Raw genomic sequence first — 26066 nt, 5'->3', positions numbered from 1 at the left:
GTGGGAGAAGCCCCCCCAGTTGTTGAGATAGCAACGTATTTGTTTAGTTAGTGCCGGACAGGCTAGGATTTATTTTTATGTTTTGTTTTTTGTGTTGCTTTCACGTTAATAAATCTGACCTGAGGTCAGCCTGCTCAGAAACCTGCTGTACGCCTCAGATTCAATGCACAAACCACGTGTCCTTTGACCCCAGCAAAGGCGATCCCAGAGTGTTTTGTCACATTGTGATGGAGAATGCGGGCATAACGTGGCACAGGCGACAGCATGGAAGACGTGGTGAAAGCCTTAGTACAGTCCACTGCCGTACAGCAGCAGGCCACTGCCGCACAGCACGAAGCTAATCGCTTGATGGCCGCACAGCTGAAGGAGTTACTGGACATGACGGTTGCAGACCGCCAACTTCTCCAACAGGTGGCGCAGCGCCTGGTGAGCATGCCTGACGCTGACCCGGAAGCAGAGTCCAGAAGGATCCATGTGAGTCGATACTGGCAAAAGCTGACTGCAGAAGATGACGTCGAGGCATACCTGACAACGTTTGAGCGGACGGCGTTGAGAGAGAAGTGGCCGAAGGCACGATGGGCCGACTTGATTGCCCCGTTTCTCTCCGGCGAGGCCCAAAAAGCTTACCATGATTTGGACCCGGAGGTCGCTCAGGACTTTGAGAAACTGAAAGCTGAGATCCTGGCCCGGCTGGGTGTGACGACGGCTGTCCGTGCACAGAGGGTACACCAGTGGACATACCAGCAAGATAAACCAGCGCGGTCTCAGATGTTCGACCTGATCTACCTGACAAAGAAATGGCTGCAACCCGAGGTACTGACAATGCCCGAAATAATCCAGCGGGTTGTCCTGGACAAGTACCTGAGAGTACTACCCCCAGCGCTGAAAAGGTGGGTAAGCCAAGGAAATCCCACGACAGCGGATCAACTTGTGGAGTTGGTCGAGCGTTATTCCGTGGCAGAAGGACTTCCCGACGACACCGCCAAACCCCGGTCTGTGCCTCCTCCTCGTGGAACCGGTAAGACTGTTCCAGGGACCACGGGTGAAGGAAAATCGCTTAAAACTGTGGGGGAGGAGTCCGGGACTGCTCGCACTCCGAGACCAAGAGTATTGGACGGTGGTCTCAGTAGGGGACCTGTTAGGTGTTTCCGCTGCCATGAGAAGGGTCATGTTTCTGCGAACTGTCCTGTTACCGCTGAACCCATGCAGTGCGACGTTATAGACTCTAGAAAACGCATGTCTTTGGTTACACAGCTAGTGAGTGTGAATGCGGGTCAAAATGATACAGTGAAACACTTGTGTGAATTATCTGTTGATGGGAAAAATGTTGTGGCATTACTAGACTCTGGAAGTGTGGTGACTCTGGTGAAAGCTAGTCTGGTGGCACTTCCATCTGGTCCGTCTGATAAGTTTTCTGTGACGTGTGTGCATGGTGACACCCGCTCGTACTTAACAGCGGTCATATGGATTTCTACTCCCTATGGGTCAGTGCAGCACAAAGTGGGACTCGTTCCCGCATTGTTACAGGATGTAATCCTGGGCAGGGATTTTCCCTATTTCTGGCAGTTGTGGGAGAATCAGTTGCTCCTTCACGGTAGCTGTACCCGTGAATCTTCTCCCATGCCATCTGGAGGTCCCGAGTCCCTAGAGGAGACCCCACAGGAAGACGTTGCTGGGGAGGTTGGTGAATCTAACCTTCAGTACCCCTTCTCCGTCATGGCGGGGGAAACAGAGGAAACTGAGGAACCTCAGCGAGAGGCGGAGGCAGACAGCCATCCGGCACCCTGCCTGCCAGATTTGGGAGTCCAGGTGGATGACTTCCACAGCGAGCAAATGAAAGATCCTACCCTGACTCCGGCTAGAAAAAATGTAAAAATGATAGATGGGGTACCCGTAGAACCTGACACTAGGCTAGCGTACCCGTATATGGTTCTTGAAAATGATTTGCTCTACCAGGTAGAAAAAAAAGGGGAAGACACAGTGCAACGGTTAGTGGTACCCAAACCTTATCGGCGGAAGGTACTGGATTTGGCCCACGGACATATAATGGGGGGACATCTGGGGGTACAGAAAACCACAGAAAGGATATTGCATTGTTTTGTGTGGCCTGGAATACATTGTGATGTGCGTAACTATTGTGAGTCCTGTCCAGAGTGCCAAATCGCGGCCCCTAAATCTCAGTTCCGTAGCCCTTTGGTACCCCTTCCTATCATCGGGGTCCCTTTTGAGAGAATTGGTATGGATTTGGTTGGGCCCCTTCCCCGATCCGCACGTGGGCACCAACATATCCTCGTCATCGTGGACTATGCCACTCGTTACCCGGAAGCCGTCCCTTTGCGTAACACAGCTACCAAGACGATCGCCAAGGAATTGGTACAAGTGTTTAGTCGGGTGGGAATTCCAAAACAGATACTCACCGACCAGGGGACTCCCTTTATGTCGAGGGTAATGAAGGAGCTCTGCAGGCTCTTACAAATAGACCCGTTGCGTACGTCTGTCTATCACCCTCAAACAGATGGCCTGGTTGAGCGCTTCAACAAAACCTTAAAACAGATGCTCCGGAAGGCGATAGACAAAGATGGGAAGAACTGGGATTACTTGTTACCCTATTTGCTGTTTGCCATTAGGGAAGTTCCCCAGTCTTCCACAGGGTTTTCGCCTTTCGAACTGTTGTACGCCCGTCGTCCCCGGGGACTGCTGGACGTCGCAAAAGAAACCTGGGAAGGTCAAGTCACTCCCTTTAAAACGGTGATCGACCATGTAACACAAATGCAGGATCGTATTGCCGCTGTCATGCCCATTGTTAGGGACCATATGTTACAGGCCCAGGGAGCCCAGAGGCAAAGTTATGATAGAGGCGCTAAGGTCCGTACATTTGCACCCGGCGATAGGGTGTTGGTCCTAATCCCTACGGTGGATAGTAAATTCCTGGCGAAATGGCAGGGCCCATTTGAGGTCCGAGAAAGAGTTGGTGAAGTGAACTATAAAGTGTACCAGCCGGGTAAGAGAAAACCGGAACAGATTTATCATGTGAATCTGATAAAATCCTGGAAAGACCGCTCTGCCCTAACGGCGGATCTGCCCCGTCCGGTTTGTTCACCTACTGTACCAGAGGTGCAGGTTGCTGAGACTCTCTCAGAACGACAAAAATCTGAGGTTAAGCAATTTTTGTTACAGAACCGACAGTTTTTCTCCGAAAAACCTGGCCGGACTAAGTTGGTGAAACATGAGATTGTCACAGAGCCTGGCGTCACTGTTCATGTGAAGCCCTACCGGATTCCGGAAGCCCGCCGTGAAGCCGTCTCCCGGGAAGTGATGGCAATGTTGGACTTAGGAGTCATTGAGGAGTCACACAGCGCCTGGTCCAGTCCAATTGTGTTGATACCTAAACCGGATGGCTCCATCCGGTTTTGTAATGACTTTAGGAAACTGAATGCAGTTTCTAAATTTGATGCGTACCCTATGAGTTGCGTATCCGATGAGTTGATCGACCGGCTTGGTAAAGCCCGATACATTACGACCCTGGATTTAACAAAGGGGTACTGGCAGATTCCTCTGGCCGAGGCGGCCAGAGAGAAGACGGCATTTGCTACACCGGAAGGTCTGTTCCAGTATGTCTATATGCCGTTTGGACTTCACGGAGCTCCCGCAACGTTCCAGAGATTGATGGATCGAGTCTTGAGGCCTCACAGACAGTACGCTTCTGCCTACCTGGATGACATCGTAATTTACAGCATGGACTGGGAAACTCATCTCCAGAAGGTACAAGCGGTGATTGATGACCTGCGAGATGCAGGTTTAACGGCAAACCCCAAGAAATGCCACATCGGGCTTGAAGAAGCCCGATACTTGGGCTACGTGATTGGCCGAGGAGTGGTTAAACCCCAGATCGACAAAATACAGGCAATTCAGGGCTGGCCACAACCAGTGAACAAAAAACAAGTACAAGCTTTCCTGGGGATTGCCGGCTATTATCGCCGGTTCATACCCAATTTTGCAGCCATGGCTACTCCCTTGACGGATCTTACCAAGGGGAAGGGTTCCGTCATGGTAAAATGGACCTCAGCTGCTGAAGAGGCCTTCCACAGCCTGAAACGGGCTTTGTGCTCTCAGCCCGTACTAGTGACTCCTGATTTCAGCAGCGAGTTTGTGGTACAAACTGATGCCTCTGATACTGGTGTCGGAGCTGTACTTTCCCAGGTGAGGGATGGAGTCGAACACCCGGTCCTCTATCTCAGTCGGAAACTGAATGTACATGAGCAGAGGTATGCGGTGGTTGAAAAAGAGTGCCTAGCCATTAAATGGGCTCTCGACTCCCTCAAGTATTACCTGGCTGGTAGGAAGTTTAGGCTGGTCACAGACCATGCCCCTCTCAAGTGGATGCACCTCCACAAGGACCGTAATAGTCGGGTAACCCGGTGGTTCCTTGCCCTGCAGGCTTACTCTTTTACGGTGGAGCACCGACCTGGGGTGCAGATGGGGAACGCCGATGCCCTATCCCGAGTGCACTGTTTCAAAAGTGTTCTTGCTCGACCGGAGTGGTCTGAGCAAGGGGGGGGGGATATGTAAGACTCATGCTGGTGTGGTAGATGGAGGCAGGTATATCTCGCCCAGGTGTTTGTCCTATGTGAATTAGGCCACTCAGTATCTTCAGGGTGCTAATGGGTTAATGATTGCAGGAATAAAAGATGACCAGCTGGGTGTTTCCAGTGTCTGCCTGGGGCACACAGATTGCCTGCCTGTGTGAGACAAACGTGAGTGAAGAGCTCTGCTCAAGATCTGTGTGATGTTAGCTGGGTGGGAGAAGCCCCCCAGTTGTTGAGATAGCAACGTATTTGTTTAGTTAGTGCCGGACAGGCTAGGATTTATTTTTATGTTTTGTTTTTTGTGTTGCTTTCACGTTAATAAATCTGACCTGAGGTCAGCCTGCTCAGAAACCTGCTGTACGCCTCAGATTCAATGCACAAACCACGTGTCCTTTAACCCCAGCAAAGGCGATCCCAGAGTGTTTTGTCACAATACACAGAGGTAGACGCACACATGTATATACACAGAGGTAGACTCACACATGTATATACACAGAGGTAGACGCAGACATGTATATACACAGAGGTAGACGCACACAAGTATATACAATACACTGACGTACGCAATAAACGCTACGCGGCACTTCTTCTGGGGATGGGCACACAAATAGGATTCCACTCCACAGTAATGAAAAAATAAATTCGGCACTCCAAGATAGATGCAAGGAAAACGTGAATACTTTAGTTGTAACATTTTTTATTTGATATATTTTTTTTACACACGTATTCACGTTTTCCTTGCATCTATCTTGTGGTGCCAAATCTATTTTTTCGTATACACAATGACACAAGCGCACTCGTATAGACGCACTCACCAGACCCTCGGCCCCATCCTGTCTTCACCAGAACCTCATATTTAAAAAATCCAGCTTTTCCGCAGAATGGAATAACCCCGGCTTTACTGACATCCAGCAAGTCCAGTTTGTGGACAATAATGGTGGCCACAGAGTAGGTGGCGAAGCAGACGGCACATGTGAGCAGCACAATGTAGTTAATCCCGGGAGGAGGAGGCTACAATAAAAGCAATAGAAATGACAGTTACTTCTGTGCTTTACAATAACTATCTATGCAGAGAAAAATTCCAGTAATCTGGAATGTTGGGACCCTACCAGACGCCGGAGTAGAGGACTCATGTTTTACCCTAGCTTGGCAGAAGCTGAATGGAATAGTGGGTCATGCATCCACCCTGCCGCTCCATTCAAAGTCTATGGTACCAATGTAAACAGCCGTCAGTGCGAGTGGATAGGTGATATATAGTGGAGTACCCCTTAAAAAGGTTATTAACATCTTCATAAATGAGTATTCTTGGATAGTTCTTGTAAGTACAAGAAAGTTTGCAATTTACTGCGTATTAAAATTTTCAGCCGTTCTTAACACTTATCTTTTGTTTACAGCTTGTTGCCTTGGAGACCGACCACCGCTGCTAGACAGCAGAACATGTACAGTGCTTACATGCTCTTTTCTATTGATCTTGTAAGCGCTGTTTTGAAGCTGGACAGGATCTTTAGAGACCGCTGCTATTTCCTAAAACCGGCCAGCTTCAGCGAAGTGCTTACAAGCTAGAACGTATCAGTGGTCGGTCTCCTAGGCAACAAGCTGTAAACAAATGAAAAGTGTCAATATTTCAAGAATGGCTGTGTTTTTTAATAAGCAGTAAATTGCAAAATTGCTTGTATTTACGAGTACTTTCCGGTAATACCCATTTATGAAAATGGAAATAACCCTTTTAAGGTTTACTCCGCTATAAATACCAGAATTTTTTTCAAGCACTATCCGACAATGTCCATCTATGAAGATAGGATTACCCCTTTAAGAGATCTAATCACATGCCCATAGTACGAGGAAACGTCCTACTTACAGGATAGATGAAGTGGACGGAGTGGGGTGGGACGAAGAGACTGGCACCGAAAGCCGTGAGATGTTGGGTCAGACACACAGCCTGGTCCGGTCTGGTGTCCTCCAGGGGCACGACGCCCTCTGTCTTCCACTTCATCTCATTACCATCGAAGTACTGACACAGGGAGGTGTACAGGCCCACTGTCACGTCCACCGGTGACCACATGTAATGGTTTGTGATGTTCAGGTAGTAGCGCTTGGTCAGGTTTCCATCTCTAAAACAGACAAGATGTATTAAAAAATCAACTTCTTATGGTCCTACATCTAGGACCACCCCACACAGGACAGGACCACCATTAACCCTGAGATGGCGTGAATATTCTCTTACAATGGGGCGATGAAGAACGTGTACAGCTTGTGGTCATCTCCTGAGAGCGAGGCCTCGCTGATCTGCTTCATGTCACTATAGTTGTACTGGTTGGGATGGCCGGACTCATGTAGATACACCGAGATGTATGGCTCAGCTTCACTGTCTTTATATCTCTCTACAAGAGACAGTAAAAATACAATTACTACATCACATTGACATTTTTTTTAATTTGCTTCTTAAATAAAAACTGATGCAGCTTTATAATAGTCTTGATTAAATATTTCCTAACATTTCGCTGCTGTGGAGTCTGTGTAACTCCTTCACATAGCTGGTTGTGCTGCTGAATTTGACATAGATCAGGAAGAACACTGTTCCTGGCTCTTCCTTCTTTTCTCAGCGTTAGGCCGAATTCAGAAATCCAGGAAACACAGTGCAGTATGTGCCTTTAAGTCTGGACTGGCCGAAGGTCTCCTGATCTGAATACAGTAGCCTCATAAATCACTATAAGGCTGTTTAATTTGGGTCAAGAGACCAGGGGCCGGCCATTGCAATCCTATTGCGACCGTGAAACCTGGATGTGTCGAACCTACCTTAAAAATAGCAGCAGCAAGGGAAGGAGGTTGTGCACATCAAATCAGAGTGTGCAGAGGGAGGAAAGCATCCAATGCTTCATGGAGGGCAGATTACACAGGCTGTAGATAGGGAGGAAAGCATGCACAATATAGACCTAAAAGGGGGCAGAGTCACGTAGGCAGACAGAATGTTATGATGTATCTCTAAGACTATGTAGGAGATGGATTTGGAGCTCTGTAGCTAAAAAAAACAAAACAACTAAACTCCGTAAAGATTTGCTCACCATCCTGCGCAGCGTAAGTTATCTGTATGTGAAGTCCTGCGTTCTGATTACTGCTTTCCGCCTCGAGGTCCACCTTCACGGAGCGCCGACTCTCAATGATGGCCAGGCCAGCGGTGATATTCCCAACGCCAGTGTTATTGGCAACGCTGACCGTGATGGCCTTCTCAGAATCCAAGCTCTCAACTGGGATCTGGCTGCCATTACTAGTCTGGAACTCCATAGAGGCCACCTTGGTGGACACGGTGTAGTTGTTGATGAACCCAAAAGGGTAGGGATTGGAGTCCACCTGGAACATGACCTGGATGATGTCTGTGAGGTCGGGGAAGGTGCTGTTAAACCCCTGAGGAATGAAGAACTGGCAGCCCGTCCTGTTACTGTAGCAAAGCAAGTTTAGAGGATCTGAACGTTTGCCCCGAGCCAAGATCTCCCCACCCTGCAGGGTCAGAGGCTCCTCATTGAGAACCCTGGACTTCATCAAAATCCTCATCAGATCTGAAGACAGATTGTAGGCTTCGGAGGCCACGGTCGCGTTGTTCAGGGCTTGGCACAGTTGCCCTCCGGTGTGGACGGAGGACTTGGTGTTCACAAGATGGATGACGTCTCCTGCAATACATTAATGAGAAAGCTCAAAGTTACAAATACAAAGGGGACCTAAAAATGCTGCAGATTTCCCAACCAAATGTGGGTGGCTGCATTCTTAAAGGGCTTTTCCCATCTCCAAGATCCTATCACAATATGTCACAGGTGTAATAATTGTAATATTAGCAAATACCTTCAATTAGAATTGTAGGATAGTGCTGTGAGATTGCAAAAGAAGTGCAATTCCACTGTTGTTTTTTTTTTTTATTTAACACGTTTACTATATAGAACTAGGTAGAACTGACCAGACAATATGATTCCCCAGGTGAGTGCGAGTACACAGATACCAAACATGTATAGTTTATTTTTATTTAAGTGGTGAAAAAAAAAAATCAGAAATTTATATGAAAAAAATTGTTTTGCGTTCGTCGCCATTTTCCGAGACCTGTATTATTTAGGGCTTAATTTTTTCCGCCCTGAGCTGACGTTTTTATTGATACCATAAAAATTGATCCACCCGCAGCTACTAAAGGCACATGATAGCTGACTAAATCATGTGTGAGGAAACCTGCGGGCTCAGCGTGTGAGATCACTTCAAAGGCACGGACACGACAAAGGACGAAAATATACGTCACATGTCGTGAAGGGTTTAAGGGCTATAAATCTAACAAAAAATACAGAGAAAGACCCTTTTACAGGATTACTCCTTACCCATGATGTTCAGTATGTTGTATGCAATGGTGGTCGGCGTCATCATCCCCTGCGTTGTTTCGTTCTGTAAGATGGACATCATGGCTTCCAGCTTGCTGAGTGTTTCCCTCTGACAAGACGCGCACGCCAACTCCTTACTGGCCACCTGAAGGCAAAGGAAGCAGTAATGGATATGTCCGGAATACACGCCGCGAGTTTTGCCATTCTTCTTTGGTGTGAACAAAGACTAAATCAAAGCCCTTCGACATGACGCAGAGATTGCTGATTTGATCAACCACTAATCAAGTTGCCAGCATTTCAGTTATGGAGGTCTCTGAGCCGTGCCAAAGGGTATGGCTCTGCCTACGGAGACCATTCAAGAGATTTCTACTGGTCCGAAATCACAACCTCCACCAATTTGATGGCTGCCGTGTCACTGCCCGTGCTACTTACCGTACATTGTGCGAGGGCTGCCGCAATCTGCCGTATGTCATCCACCGTGTTCACCTTCAGAGAGATGAGGGCATCCGTTATCTTCTTGCGCACGATCCCCAGTTTCAGCTCACTTGCCCCTTCGTGTTTGCTCATGACTTGCTCATACTAATGGGAACAAAAAGGACCCACATGAACATTTAGAGGGGATGTCCAGAAAATGAGTGCGTTCTGAGCTAATAAATGGGGTCTTAGATTTTAGTAGAGCTAGTTACAAAGAACGTCTCTCACTAGAGAGGACCCAGCATATACCTTGGATGGCTCAGTGATTTCAATTGGAACCGTGTAATGCTTCATTTTCCCTGCGGAGGCGCTGTAGGGAAATGGAGTACTTGATGTCCAGCTTTCCTTACATCTTGAATAGCAATACTCAGCTATATCCAGTATACAGGGTATCACACAATGCCATTTCTGATGCCTGATGTCCATGTACATCACAACACCGGGTGCGGATGTATGGAGTCGGTAATACAACTGGCCTCTAAGCCTAGTGATTGACGCTAGCTGCGATCATTGCTTTTAACTCCTTAAATGCTGCAGTCACTTTTTGGAATTTTAAGATTCGCAATCTAGGTGGCCAACGGGCTTGGGACCTGCTGAAGATTCCCATGGCTGCCATCTTGGTACTCCTATGAAGCCCAGCCACAGGCAAGGCTTCATATGAGACCAATGTTTATAATGCTGTAATATATAGAAGTGATTAAACAATAACAGGATCAAGTTCCCTAAAGGGACTAAAAGATGAAAAATGGAAAAGTAAATACGTTTTTAAAAATATTACAATAATAAAAATTATAATCACTTTTTTTCCCAGTTTAAAAAGAAAAAAAAAAAAAAAAAAAAGTATGTATTTGGAATGACCGTGATCGCTAAAAATATAAAATTAATCATAGTGAACTTCACATAGAGAGAAAAATGATTGAACGTTTCTGGTTGTCGCCTCTCTCTAAGGCTAGGTTCAGATTGCGTTAGTGCAATCCGTTTAGCGCCTAGCGCTAGCGGATTGCGCTAACGCAATGTGTTGTAAAGGGGTCGCGTTAAACATCCCCGCTCTCGCAGATCTCTGATCTGCAAGAGCGGGGAACGGACCGCGGGCACGCCGCGGACGCTGCAGGCAGCGTCCGCGGCGCACTACAAAACACCGGCACATCGCTAGCACTTCCTGAAAATGGCGTCCCCAAGTGATGCGCGCGCCCATTAACAGCAATGGGGACGGATGCGTTGCACAGAGTTAATTTCGCCATGCAACGCTGTCCGTTAGCGCGGTTCCATTAACGCAATGGGAACCTAGCCTAACAAAAAGCAATGAAAAGTGATTACAATGCTGTACGCTCACAAAAAGTCTTAGGATATGTGCACACGTAGATGGAACCTCTGCGGATTTTTCCGCACCTGTTTTGGTAAATACGCAGGTAAAAAGCACTGTGGATTTCCTGCGGCATTACAGCTGATTTACCGAGATTTTTTTGCGGATTTTGTGCAGATTCAACCTGCGGATTCCTATTATGGAGGAGGTGTAAACCGCTGCGGAATCCGCACAAAGAATTGACATGCTGCGGAATAAACAACGCTATGTTTCCGTGCGTTTTTTTCTGCAGAATGTGCACTGCAGATTTTGTTTTCCATAGGTTTACTCAGGGAAAACTGCAGCAAAATCTGCAACGTGTGCACATACCCAAAAGGTTACGGATCTCAGAAAGTGGTGACTTTTTTTTGCTTTTTTAATGCAGTTTTGACTTTTTTTTTTACTACATATATAAAATAAAAATTCACCAATTTTTGGTACGTCCGCAATTCTTCTTATTTTTACAGCGCAACGAATGCCTTAAAAATAAAACGTAAAACGAAATGGTGGAATCCTGTTTATTTTTTCACTATTCCACGGTAAAAAAGGGTTAAAGTAGTATGGCTGTCATCCAGCAGATGAGATGCTGCAGTATCGAAGAACCAACCAGAAATTCCAGTAATCTGGAAACAATTTGGCCGCATCACATACAGATTGGTATTTTCGTGGTTAATTATTTACCTCATTCAGGACAGTAATGAGAGCCAAGGCGTACTCGGCGACATGCTGGGGGTCTCCCTGCTTCAATAGACCCTGCAAGCGGGACTCCGTCAGGTTCTGTAACCAGTCTGCCAGGCTATGAAATCCATCTGGAAGGACTGGCATCAAAATTTCCATGGTTCTATACCGGATAAAGATGAAAGGAAATATTACATGGTGGGGTCAGTCTATCTTACCGCCATGATGGTTGTGTGCTGACTCTACTTACTGGTTTAGGGCCATTGCTGTCGCCCCCTGCTGGTCCTGCACCAGTATAGACACTTCCACCATGAAGTTGGACTCCTGGTAGCCAACGGGCAGGAAGGTGATGTGTTCTGACCGGCTGCCCTTATACACCCAGAAGTCGTCGCAGTGACCACCACGGCAGCGCTTGGCCCTCAGGGTAAACACCAAAGATACCTCGTCTTCTGTATCTCTCCACCCTACAAAGATGATGAAGATTACATAAGGGGAAATGTTTGTAGAGCAGGACATCCAAATCCACGGGGAATGGAAGGCACTGACCTGTACAATCAAAGTGAACTGTGTCCGTCAAGGAATGTATGGTTCCATTAGGGAAGATTCTGCAGGTTCCTCCAGAGGGTGGACTATTGGGGAGCAGATCTATGGAAGCGAAGCCCTCTTCTTTCATGCTGGGATCACTGACATTAAGGGTGAACTTGTACCCCTCTCCATCCTTTAACACCCCCTGTCTGAGGACCAGATTCAGTTCTCGATCTCCTGTGGTTGTGGTGCTGGCGTTGAGGACCAAGGTCTTGTTACTGAAGCTCTGAGCCGTCCATCTCTGCCAGGACAGACAAGGAAAGTAACACCAAGTATGCTCTGTATATCACACCTAGGATCATTATACCAGACTTCCGAGAAGCAGAGAGCACAACTTACCCCAGACCACGCTTCATCCTGACAGTTAGTGCAGGATCCTTCCAGATAAACATAGGAGCTAGCGCTCACTTCATACACAGACTGCGCCTTGCAGGACACACACTTCAGAGACACGATGGGAACGCTGCCTTTCTTAATTAATACCTGCAAGTAAAAATGTCTAAATATCTCTCTACTATATAACTACAATAATACTGCCCCTATGTACAAGAATATAACTACTATAATACTGCTCCTATGTACAAGAATATAACTACTCTAATACTGCTCCTATGTACAAGAATATAACTACTATAATACTGTCCTCTATGTACAAGAATATAACTACTATAATACTGCCCCTATGTACAAGAAAATAACTACTATAATACTGCCCTCTATGTACAAGAATGTAACTACTATAATACTGCCCCTATGTACAAGAATATAACTACTATAATACTGCTCCTATGTACAAGAATATAACTACTATAATACTGCTCCCTATGTACAAGAATATAACTACTATAATACTGCTCCTATGTACAAGAATATAACTACTATAATACTGTCCTCTATGTACAAGAATGTAACTACTATAATACTGCCCCTATGTACAAGAAAATAACTACTATAATACTGCCCTCTATGTACAAGAATGTAACTACTATAATACTGCCCCTATGTACAAGAATATAACTACTATAATACTGCTCCTATGTACAAGAATATAACTACTATAATACTGTCCTGTATGTACAAGAATATAACTACTATAATACTGTCCTGTATGTACAAGAATGTAACTACTATAATACTGCCCCTATGTACAAGAATATAACTACTATAATACTGCCCTCTATGTACAAGAATGTAACTACTATAATACTGCCCCTATGTACAAGAATATAACTACTATAATACTGCCCCTATGTACAAGAATATAACTACTATAATACTGCCCCTATGTACAAGAATATAACTACAATAATATTGCCCCCTATGTACAAGAATATAACTACTATAATACTGCTCCTATGTACAAGAATATAACTACTATAATACTGCCCCTATGTACAAGAATATAACTACTATAATACTGTCCTCTATGTACAAGAATGTAACTACTGTAATACTGCCCCTATGTACAAGAATATAACTACTATAATACTGCCCCTATGTACAAGAATATAACTACTATAATACTGCCCCTATGTACAAGAATATAACTACTATAATACTGCCTTCTATGTACAAGAATATAACTACTATGATACTGCTCCTATGTACAAGAATATAACTACTATAATACTGCTCCTATGTACAAGAATATAACTACTATAATACTGCCCCTATGTACAAGAATATAACTACTATAATACTGCCCCTATGTACAAGAATATAACTGCTATATTACTGCTCCTATGTACAAGAATATAACTACTATAATCCTGCTCCTATGTACAAGAATATAACTACTATAATACTGCCCCTATGTACAAGAATATAACTACTATAATACTGCCCCTATGTACAAGAATATAACTAGTATAATACTGCCCCTATGTACAAGAATATAACTACTATAATACTGCCTTCTATATACAAGAAAATACAGTTAGGTCCATACATATTTGGACAGAGACAACATTTTTCTAATTTTGGTTATATACATTACCACAATGAATTTTAAACAAAACAATTCAGATGCAGTTGAAGTTCAGACTTTCAGCTTTCATTTGAGGGTATCCACATTAAAATTGGATGAAGGGTTTAGGAGTTTCAGCCCCTTAACATGTGCCACCCTGTTTTTAAAGGGACCAAAAGTAATTGGACAATTGACTCCAAGGCTATTTCATGGACACGTGTGGGCAATCCCTTCGTTATCTCACTCTCAATTAAGCAGATAAAAGGCCTGGAGTTGATTTGCGGTGTGGTGCTGCATTTGGAAGGTTTTGCTGTGAAGTAAACATGCGGTCAAAGGAGATCTCCATGCAGGTGAAACAAGCCATCCTTAAGCTGCGAAAACAGAAAAAACCCATCCGAGAAATTGCTGCAATATTAGGAGTGGCAAAATCTACAGTTTGGTCCATCCTGAGAAAGAAAGAAAGCACTGGTGAACTCATCAATGCAAAAAGACCTGGGCGCCCACGGAAGACAACAGAGGTGGATGATCGCAGAATAATCTCCATGGTGAAGAGAAACCCCTTCACAACAGCCAACCAAGTGACCAACACTCTCCAGGAGGTCGGCGTATCAATATCCAAATCTACCATAAAGAGAAGACTGCATGAAAGTAAATACAGAGGGTTCACTGCACGGTGCAGCCGCTCATAAGCATCAAGAATAAAAAGGCTAAAAAACATCTAAAAAAGCCGCACAGTTCTGGAAGAACATTCTATGGACAGATGGAACCAAGATCAACCTCTACCAGAATGATGGAAAGAGAAAAGTATGGTGAAGGCGTGGTACAGCTCATGATCCAAAGCATACCACATCATCTGTAAAACACGGCGGAGGCAGTGTGATGGCGCGGGCATGCATGGCTGCCAGTGGCACTGGGGCACTAGTGTTTATTGATGATGTGACACAGGACAGAAGCAGCCGGATGAATTCTGAGGTATTCAGAGCCGCCATACTGTGTGCTCAGATCCAGCCAAATGCAGCCAAACTGATTGTTCGTCTTTTCATACTACAGATGGACAATGACCCAAAACATAAAGCCAAAGCAACCCAGGAGTTTATTAAAGCAAAGAAGTGGAATATTCTTGAATGGCCAAGTCAGTCACCTGATCTCAACCCAATTGAGCAGAATTTCACTTGTTAAAGACTAAATTTCAGACAGAAAGGCCACAAACAAACAGCAACTGAAAACCACCGCAGTGAAGGCCTGGCAGAGCATCAATAAGGAGGAAACACAGCGTCTGGTGATGTCCATGAGTTCAAGACTTCAGGCAGTCATTGCCAACAAACGGTTTTCAACCAAGTACTAAAAACGAACATTTTATTTAAAATTATTGAATCTGTCCAATTACTTTTGGCCCCTTTAAAAACAGGGTGGCACATGTTAAGGAGCTGAAACTCCTAAACCCTTCATCCAATTTTAATGTGGATACCCTCAAATGAAAGCTGAAAGTCTGAACTTCAACTGCATCTGAATTGTTTTGTTTAAAATTCTTTGTGGTAATGTCTAAAACCAAAATTAAAAAAATGTTGTCTCTGTCCAAATATATATGGACCTAACTGTAACTACTATAATACTGCCCCTATGTACAGGAATTTAAATACTATAATATGGCTTTGACTCATGGAATAAAAACGCTTTTTTCAGTCTCATTAGTCACTTACTGTCTGGTTGGTGGACTCAGAATGTCTTCCGGGTTTACTGACAGTCAGAAAAAATGTGTACTCCATATCTGGCTCCAGCTTTGACTTGTGTATGAACATTTCACCAAATTCTGAAGTGACTTCTGAATTACAAGTTGCACTTTCAAAATTCTAAATTGGGGGACACAAAAAAAGCTATTAGAATCAAAAATTATTTTGACATATTTTTATTTTACATGAGCACCAAAGCAGATAGTACTTGGTAGGAGCAAGGAAGTTCTGCAGCTGTGCAGTCCTTGCAAAGTACAAGAATATAACTACTATAATACTGCTCCTATGTAAAAGAATATACTATAATACTGCCCCTAAGTACAAGAATATAACTACTATAATACTGCTTCTATGTATAAGAATATAACTACTATAATACTGCTCCTATGTACAGGAATATAACTACTATAATACTGCCCCTATATACAAGAATATAACTACTATAATACTGCCTCCTATGTACAGGAATATAACTACTATAATACTGCCCCTATGTACAAGAATATAACTACTATAATACTGCTCCTATGTACAAGAATATAACTACTATAATACTGCCCAAATGTACAAGAATATAACTACTATAATACTGCCCCCTATGTACAAGAATATAACTACTATAATACTGCTCCTATGTACAAGAATGTAACTACTATAATACTGCTCCTATGTACAAGAATATAACTACTATAATACTGCCCCTATATACAAGAATATAACTACTATAATACTGCTCCTTTGCACAAGAATATAACTACTATAATACTGCCCCTATATACAAGAATATAACTACTATAATACTGCCCAAATGTACAAGAATATAACTACTATAATACTGCTCCTATGTAAAAGAATATACTATAATACTGCTCCTATGTACAATAATATAACTACTATAATACTGCTCCTATATAAAAGAATATAACTACTATAATACTGCCCCTATGTACAAGAATATAACTACTATAATACTGCCCAAATGTACAAGAATATAACTACTATAATACTGCCCCCTATGTACAAGAATATAAGAACTATAATACTGCCCCTATATAAAAGAATATAACTACTATAATACTGCCCCTATGTACAAGAATATAACTACTATAATACTGCTCCTATGTACAAGAATATAACTACTATAATACTGCTCCTATATAAAAGAATATAACTACTATAATACTGCCCCTATATACAAGATTATAACTACTATAATACTGCCCTTTACTGATCCCTATGAAATACGGTTGTCCCATGTCAGATGTTTATGGTATATCCATAGAAGTAGAAAACCTGGAGAGCAAAAAAAGAGCAAATATAGGGTCTTAACTGGTTAAAAACATGGGGCGCACCGGGGAGAGGAAAGCTCATGTTGTTTTGTAGCAACTAAACGACATGTAAAAAGCATGGATCAGCTGCTGCAGGAAATGGGTCCAAAGACCGAGGATAATGGTGAAACCGGGTGTATGTATTCAACCCTGTGCTGCTGATAAAGATGGATGGCGGACAATATTCTTCAAAGCTTTATTTCAAACAGGTTAATAGTCGGACTATCCGCCATCAGTCTTTATCAGGAGCACATGTTTGGACACATACACCTGGTTTCACCATATGTTATATCCAATATGTAATACATGGGACCCGTATCTACGCAGAGAACTGTGGGCTCCCTAGCTGGGTAGTGGGATAGCCACGAATCACTATATTCAGGTGGAGAGTGAATAGACAGCTGGCGCGCTTTACTCGCCTGTTTTAATAAATCACATAAGGGTGGAGACAAGCAGACATGTGCCGGTGCCTTATTTTCTGCTTGAAAACGGCAGCCATGTGTCACCTCAACACTTGGGTTGGTTGCCACGTTCATCACATCTATCCTATGGATATGCTATAAAAGTCTTAAGTTTATTCACAGTGATGTCTCCCAGTACAAATTCTGTTTGTTCCACCAAAGGTACACATTACGTAGCATTTTTCAAGGAATTTTCGCTTACCTTTGCCATTGTTGTACATGACCATTTGTAAGAGAGGGGAGTCTGTTCCTCTTCTTCCAGGTTTGGATCATAGGACTTCTTGCCATTCATTACTAAATCCTGACTACTTGACCAAACTCTATAGGATCCCCCGTCAATGATGGGCACCAACCTGCTAGGTAACATGGTAACGTTGGCATAACTGCTTCTAGACAACGGTGTGTCTCCAAAGGACACAGAGAACACAAAGCAATAGTCTCCGATCTCGAGAGCTAACTTGGGCACTACCAGCTGAGGTCGGCTCATATCAACATTCAGAAGGTGGACCTTATCGGACTCGTGGTAGTGTAGACAGCTAGTCGCCTTGTATATCTCCCACAGGTGTTTCGTTTGGTAGCTAATACATTCGCGGAGATTGATCTCAGCCTCGATATAATTCCTCTGGGATCTTCTCATGATCACTTGAGTAGGCAGCTCCAGTTGAACTTCAGGTTCCTCACACTCAAGGATTCGAGTGGTCACAGTTATTTCAGAGACCCAAAAGCTAATTAGGTTAGAGGCATTGACCCTCACCCTAAAGTCTCCAGGTGTCTGGTAAATATGGCTCGGAGATGATGAATATGTCACCAAAGAAGGACTATTATCTCCAAAAGACCACACAAATCTAACATCCAGAGGACTAGGAAGTACAACGGCATTAAAAGTTACACTTCGGTTCACAAACGCGTTGACTGGGATCAAACTGAGGCCTACAATCAGTTCTTGGACTTTTATCATCTTTGAGATGTTTTGACTACCCAAAGCATTGGAGGCGCTGATGTGTATGGTGAGACTTCCAGCACCCGCTGGGATATAAGTCACGTTTCTACCTGCTAAACTAGTGGCAGGGTGACCCTGCAAATCAAAAAGCCAAGTGTAGGCAACAAGAGACCCATGACTGACTTCTGCTCTGAAGTTCTTCTCTATCCTAGCTGGTATGGCAACTTCACAACAGTTTACAAGTTTCAGGTTCTGTATGGCTTCAAGAACAGATATCATGACCGTGTCCCGTTCTTCACTCACTTGGTTATGAGCCACCACAGTTACTGGATAGCCACCAATTTTGGTAAACTCGTGCGTGTAGCTACTAGCATTAAGAACAATGGAGAAGTCTCCATTAATGGTCAATTCATAGGTAACTGAGGAACCGGCAGACAAAGTGATGTTAAACGTGACTAACTCCCCAGGTTCCACAACCATTTTGCTAACGTGCAATTTCAGATTGTGAATTTTGTCTTGCACCGTGATGTTTTTGGAAGCCAATTCCCAACTCACGTTGTTTGAGGCATTAAGACTGACCGTAAAAAACCCTGCTTCCTCGAAAGGAACAATGGCCACCTTTCCATCAATGTTCCCACCAGGAATAGTCCAGGTCCATGACACATTTGTACCATGCTGAACACTGCTGGTGAGGTACAAGATAGTCCCGGTGGGCACATAATCTCCCTTATGGTCCAAGCTCATTATGGTTAATCCTCCAACGGGCTCTTGAACAAAAATTGTGATTGTTGCGTTGATGGAGCCTAATGTGTTGTTGGCAACAGCAAGAACCTCCTTGGGGCCAGGACTTTGAAAATTATACAAGATGTAGGATTCATAAGTGAACCAAACCACGCTTTCCTCGAGATACCAAGTGTACATCACCCCGGACCCACTGCTTAAACTCATCGTAATGTTGACAGTTGTGTTAAGAGCTGCCGGATTAGGACATGCCAAGAGTTGAATTTGGCCAAGAGTTTCCACGAACACCACGCTGATCCTGACACTGCTATTTCCCAACATGTTGACTGCTTTCAGGACAATGGTGTAAGTTTCTGGTTCCATACTCAAGAATTGATACGTTTTGCCTGCACCACTCTGAATTAGACTGTCATTCTTCAAGATAAACCAGCTGTATGAAATATTAGTCCCATCTTTGATGGTGGCCTGTAGAGGAAGGCTCTTGTTGGTTGGGAAACAGCAATCGTTCACCAAATCGCCTGTCGTAATCTGAAGGCCTTCAATGGTCTGTAGTACGTAGATAATTATACTATCTTGGAGGGAACCAAGCTCATTCTCAGCCGTCACTATGACGTTAAATGTTCCGATAGAGCGGAAAGTGTACGAGATGGTGGAATTACAAAATATAGAAGAACAGCGATCGCATAGTATCCAGGAATATCGGATATCATCTCCTGAATGGACGAAGGCTGAGAAGGTGACGGAACCATTCAGAGGAACCACCGTCCGGGTGGCGTTCATCGTTAATCCATATATTCGCGTCTTGACAGTTATGTTCATATGGGTCCTACAGCTACTTACACCATTGAAGCCATTTAGAATGATGGTAAAGCTCCCCGTGATGTTGTAGATATAAGCAACAGACTGACTTTCAATAGTGAAACCATCCCCAAAATCCCAGTGATACTGAACGTTAGTCCCACTTCCTACAGCCGAAAATAAGTATAACTGATCTACTTCCAAAAATCGTGTCCCATTGTGTTCAATTTTGATGGTCTCGATAGGTTCTTGAACGTCAACCAATGCAGTTCCATTGTGGAAGGAGACATTGTTGAAGACAGACACCGTAACTTGATACACACCAGGAACTTTGTACAAGAAGCTCACTTTTGTCCCACCGTTATATCTAGAACTATTAACCCCAAAGTCCCAAACGTATCGGTACTGGTAGGCTGGGAAGACCATGACTTGAAAATGGCTCTCGTTGCCTAGACTTATATAATGTTGAGCTGGTACTAAGGTGACGTTGACTATTTCAGGCTCGATGCAAACATTGGTGTAATAATAAGCCTTATTTACTTCGCTGGAGAGTATAAGGGCAAGCGGAAATATTCCACTTGTCGAGAAGTCATATTCTACTGTTGGGACACCATAAATGGTGACACTTGAGGAATCATTGCCAAAGGTCCAGTTAAAGGTGTAGTGTTCATAATCCCCTGTCACATATGCCTTCAGTGTGACATTTGCATTTTCGAGGATGCAAGTAGAGGGCTCTATCTTAAGCACCTGTAGGACATACACACGAATTTGAAGGATCTCAGACAAGGAGTTGACCGCATTGCTGGCCGTTATGTTGACTGTGTAATTTCCATCCTTGCAGTAGGTATAGTTCATCATAGGCTCATTGCCCTCAAATATATTTCCATCGCCCATGCTGAACCTCCACGTGATATTGTCCCCAGTTTCCACCGAAGCATTAATAAAGGTCTGTAGGCCTCTCTCTGTTGGTTCATCGGAGGTCACAATCAATCCAGTTATCTCCTCGTAAACATGGACCGTTTTCATTGCCCACACCTTGCTGATATTATTGACAGCCAAGACACTGACATTGTACATCCCGATGCTGCCATACGTGTGATTCAGCGCCGGCTCGCTGGTATTGAAGTGGTAGGTGCCATCGCCTAAGTCCCAAGTGTAGAGGACACCAAATGGTGAGGGTTCAGAGATTGCTTGAAAAATGACCCATTTTTCTCTGACCAAGACCACGGCATCAGTAACAATGGTTAAATTGATCAAGGATCCTTGAACCTGCAGAGGTATCACCAGAGACTTGTTCTCGTACTTGTTGAAGACAATCAACGTCAAATTATATTCTCCTAGAAAACAAGAATGTCACAAAATTAATTGCGGATCTACAAAAAAACGACAAATTATATATGTGAACTAACTTCTTAGATGCCGCGGTGTTTATAGACCTCAGCATCTCGATAGACATTAGCATCTAATGGGTTCATACTTCAAAAGTGGACTTTCTACAAAGTGTCCCGGAGAAGAGGTGGGAAATAATGGGATGACAGAGGAGGCCCTTATTTCTATCGAAACACTTAGATGCGGTCACCAATCACTGCAGCTAGCGGAAGGTAATGGCTGTATAACACAGTTAGTACCTGCAGTATCTAAAGAAGGTTCAGCCCCGGATCTTGCTCCATACTTCAGAGTATGACATGTACATCTCATGTCGGGAAGCAGTTAATTGGGGTCATGTCATGTTGACAAGGAACTACGATTCCAAGCATGCACCAAAAAAATTTAGAATTGCAGTTCCGCTGCAGCTGTGGAGACCTATTTTGCAAATTAGTGTCTTAAAGGAGTTCTCCCCCTTGGAGCAGATTTATAATTCCTAATCTGAAGCATAAACTACAGTATAAATGCGTAATATTATATACAGTTAGGTAAATATATATTTGGACAAAGACAACATTTTTCTAATTTTGGTTATAGATATTACCACAATGAATTTTAAACAAAACAATTCAGATGCAGTTGAAGTTCAGACTTTCAGCTTTCATTTGAGGGTATCCACATTAAAATTGGATGAAGGGTTTAGGAGTTTCAGCTCCTTAACATGCGCCAGCCTGTTTTTAAAGGGACCAAAAGTAATTGGACAATTGAATCCAAAGCTATTTTATGGAATGGTGTGGACAATCCCTTCGTTATGTCATTCTCAATTAAGCAGATAAAAGGCCTGGAGTTGATTTGAGGTGTGGTGCTGCATTTGGAAGATTTTGCTGTGAAGTAAACATGCGGTCAAAGGAGCTCTCCATGCAGGTGAAACAAGCCATCCTTAAGCTGCGAAAACAGAAAAAACCCATCCGAGAAATTGCTACAATATTAGGAGTGGCAAAATCTACAATTTGGTACATCCTGAGAAAGAAAGAAAGCACTGGTGAACTCATCAATGCAAAAAGACCTGGGCGCCCACGGAAGACAACAGTGGTGGATGATCGCAGAATAATCTCCATGGTCAAGAGAAACCCCTTCACAACAGCCAACCAAGTGACCAACACTCTCCAGGAGGTCGGCGTATCAATATCCAAATCTACCATAAAGAGAAGACTGCATGAAAGTAAATACAGAGGGTTCACTGCATGGTGCAAGCCACTCACAAGATTCAAGAATAAAAAGGCTAGACTGTACTATGCTAAAAAACATCTAAAAAAGTCAGCAAAGTTCTGGAAGAACATTCTTTGGACAGATGAAACCAAGATCAACCTCTACCAGAATGATGGAAAGAGAAAAGTATGGTGAAGGCGTGGTACAGCTCATGATCCAAAGCATACCACATCATCTGTAAAACACGGCGGAGGCAGTGTGATGGCTTGGGCATGCATGGCTGCCAGTGGCACTGGGTCACTAGTGTTTATTGATGATGTGACTCAGGACAGAAGCAGTCAATGAATTCTGAGGTATTCAGAGTCGCCATACTGTGTGCTCAGATCCAGCCAAATGCAGCCAAACTGATTGGTCGTCATTTCATACTACAGATGGACAATGACCCAAAACATAAAGCCAAAGCAACCCAGGAGTTTATTAAAGCAAAGAAGTGGAATATTCTTGAATGGCCAAGTCAGTCACCTGAGCTCAACCCAATTGAGCATGCATTTCACTTGTTAAAGACTAAACTTCAGACAGAAAGGCCCCAAAACAAACAGCAACTGAAAACCACCGCAGTGAAGGCCTGGCAGAGCATCAAAAAGGAGGAAACACGGCGTCTGGTGATGTCCATGAGTTCAAGACTTCAGGCAGTCATTGCCAACAAACGGTTTTCAACCAAGTACTAAAAATGAACATTTTATTTAAAATTATTGAATCTGTCCAATTACTTTTGGTCCCTTTAAAAACAGGGTGGCACATGTTAAGGAGCTGAAACTCCTAAACCCTTCATCCAATTTTAATGTGGATACCCTTAAATGAAAGCTGAAAGTCTGAACTTCAACTGCATCTGAATTGTTTTGTTTAAAATTCATTGTGGTAATGTCTATAAATAAAATTAGAAAAATGTTGTCTCTGTCCAAATATATATGGACCTAACTGTATGTGGTCGTTTTGGCTCTTACCGGACTCCTGGTAGATATGGGTGATGTTATTCTCAATGAGCACCACATGGATGGCCGGGTCAGGGACTGGGAAGAGGGACTGGTTATATGGAGGCTTGAAATGGTAATCTTGCTGGGTGCCATCCCCAAACGTCCATCTAAAAGGGGCAACATAATGTGACATCAGTCTTCAAGCCTTCCCTGTCCGGCCATGTCCATGTAACGGAGACTCACCTGAATGTGGCATCAATGGCAGAGTCCACCATGATGGTGGCGGAGAGCTCTAGCAATGCATTCTGGGTCACGATGCTTGGGACCCCGCTGATTTGAAGGTTTCGCATTGGGTTCATATTGTCCACTGTGACATTGTAGGTTAGGGAGGCATTGCTGACGTGATTGGAGGCGGTCAGCTGTGAAGGAGACACAAGTTAATGTTATGGCAAGTGGTGCCGGAGTTCCTTGCGTGACTTAAAGAGGGATAAATGAGACCCACTGGAGCAACTGAACGTCCAAAATGGCTAAAGGCTAAAGCTCACAGGGGTCTATATACCAGAGATATGAACTACTGCATGCTTCATCCTAGGGGAAGAGCTAATGCCTGAACTACTGAGATGACGGGAAGTAGGTAGTGGGTGATGATTCATTTTATGACTAACGATGGCTCCTTTGGGGAGGGTCATACAATCTCCCATTCCTTAACCAGGTACTCATTAAGTCAGTGACCAAAATCAGTAAAGACTACTTTTCTTTCATCTTAATATTTTACGTAAGCAAGGAGGAATCTAAACCAGTCTGTCGGTGCTAAAACCCCTCAAATTGCAGCTGAGATCTCTGATTCCGGGACCGTGAACCTTCCCTGAAGAAGTACCGGGTTCACAGAACAGTTAATATATAAGTGTCGATCACATGAGAGCTCCATACCGTTAACTTGTACACAGCTGATGTCTGGTAGATTACATTAAAGCTGGTGTAGGAGTAGGTAAAAGAGGAACGATCATCCACGATCCATTTGAACACCACATCGGATCCGGATTCCACAGAAGCCACATTGTTCTGGAAGACAGGAGAACAGGACATATGATGGAATATTGCAGTTGACATAGAACAAACTTTTCAGAATAATAGGAACTGCCTAGTAATTCTTCAGGAATTTCCCTTCAGTTCCTCGTGGGAGGGGATAATGGTAGAGAACCAAGTCAGACTGTGTTAAGTATGTTTATAATAGAGTTTGCTTTGGGGGATTTTTAGAATTGTCAGAAACCCCCTTTAAGTAAGACATATTTCCGCTCTTTAGAAAAGCTTGGACAGTGGTGGGCTAGTCTGTAAATGATAATGATCTCATTTAATGATTTCAATTTGTCAGAAATCCTCCTTAAGCTCCTCATGGGTGGAGGAAACAATGAGACCAAATCACAATTATCAGTAAGTTTGCCACCGAATTTCCTTTTGGTGGTTTCACAATTGTCAGAAACTCCTTTTTAATTAAGACGCATTCCAACATTAAGCAAGTTAGTCATCAAGCTTAGGCGATTTTGGGCAGTCTATAAATGCTATCAGCCTGCCAGAAATATTTCCAAAGCTCCTCATGGGCGGATCCAATAGTAAGATACCAAATCACAATTTTAAGCTGGTTTATAGGGGGTAGGGAGGTTGAAAATCATCTAAAACCCTTATTTTAATTTAGTGGCGTTTCCAATTTGTTTTCCAAGTATTAAAAAAATGATATGTCTGGGATACAGATGAGAAGAAAGCATCAATGAAGCCATCATTCCAAACATAGATCACAGGGATCCCAATAATAACAAGTCAGATTTCTATTTATGCACTTCTCAAGCATAGTAAGGGCCAGCCAAGGATGTAGAAAAAAAACCTGCTTTCTTCTAGAAACAGCGCCACACCTGTCTAATGGCTATGTCTGGTATTGCAGGTCAACTCCTAAACACTAAAGTGACTGGAGCAGATCTCCAATGCCATGCAGATCCTGTGTACAAGGGGGGGAGGGGACTGTTTAAGATTAATCAAGCTATTTCTTTCTAATATTGAACATCCACTTTGAGAAGTCGGCGCTGCCTATAATAACTTTAATAACGGGATGTGGATTTGAACATAAGGACAGCACATGGTGAGATCGCTCTGGGAAACCGGATAGAGGGAGAGACAGAAAAACACTGCACAGGCGGGTTGGCTGCCAGTCACCCGACTGCGGTTTGTGCAACATATGCAATAATAAAGTACAGTGTTCTGCTAAATCTTCTGAAGATGCAGAATCCACCTGCAGAGCAGAACTCTGAATTCAGTCACATCCTGAATAGTTACCAACCAGTTCAGTCCACAGTCACCATCACAATGAATAAAAGAAATGAAATTTTCTCAAAGCTTAAAGGGGCGGTACAGATTAATTTATAAGATAACACCCCCCCCCCCGTACAGTAATGTAGATGAACAACATTTTCAGAATTCTCAAAATACCCCCACCCCTGCTTAAAATTATTGTCCATCTTGAACAATCCCTCCATATCAAAAAGGGT

General features: G+C 43.6%; 1 protein-coding gene across 1 annotated transcript in view; it reads right to left on the bottom strand.

Moving 5' to 3' along the window:
• PKD1 (polycystin 1, transient receptor potential channel interacting) overlaps positions 1–26066 on the bottom strand; it is a 117838-nt gene that overhangs the window by 30723 nt on the left and 61049 nt on the right. Inside the window, exons 11-25 of the mRNA XM_069734596.1 lie at positions 24460–24591; positions 23773–23948; positions 23560–23696; positions 17705–21318; positions 15684–15833; positions 12357–12500; positions 11979–12258; positions 11683–11896; positions 11436–11595; positions 9371–9517; positions 8939–9083; positions 7649–8251; positions 6811–6967; positions 6445–6697; positions 5402–5597 (exon numbers count right to left, since the gene is read on the bottom strand). Of these exons, the coding sequence (XP_069590697.1) occupies positions 5402–5597; positions 6445–6697; positions 6811–6967; positions 7649–8251; positions 8939–9083; positions 9371–9517; positions 11436–11595; positions 11683–11896; positions 11979–12258; positions 12357–12500; positions 15684–15833; positions 17705–21318; positions 23560–23696; positions 23773–23948; positions 24460–24591 (6508 nt within the window). The remainder of the gene's footprint in view (positions 1–5401; positions 5598–6444; positions 6698–6810; positions 6968–7648; positions 8252–8938; positions 9084–9370; positions 9518–11435; positions 11596–11682; positions 11897–11978; positions 12259–12356; positions 12501–15683; positions 15834–17704; positions 21319–23559; positions 23697–23772; positions 23949–24459; positions 24592–26066) is intronic.

This window comes from Ranitomeya imitator, chromosome 7 (assembly GCF_032444005.1).
Source record: "Ranitomeya imitator isolate aRanImi1 chromosome 7, aRanImi1.pri, whole genome shotgun sequence".
Lineage (NCBI taxonomy): Eukaryota > Metazoa > Chordata > Amphibia > Anura > Dendrobatidae > Ranitomeya > Ranitomeya imitator.
The sequence above is the reverse complement of the archived record's forward strand: the minus strand, read 5'-3'. Positions and strand labels throughout refer to the sequence as shown.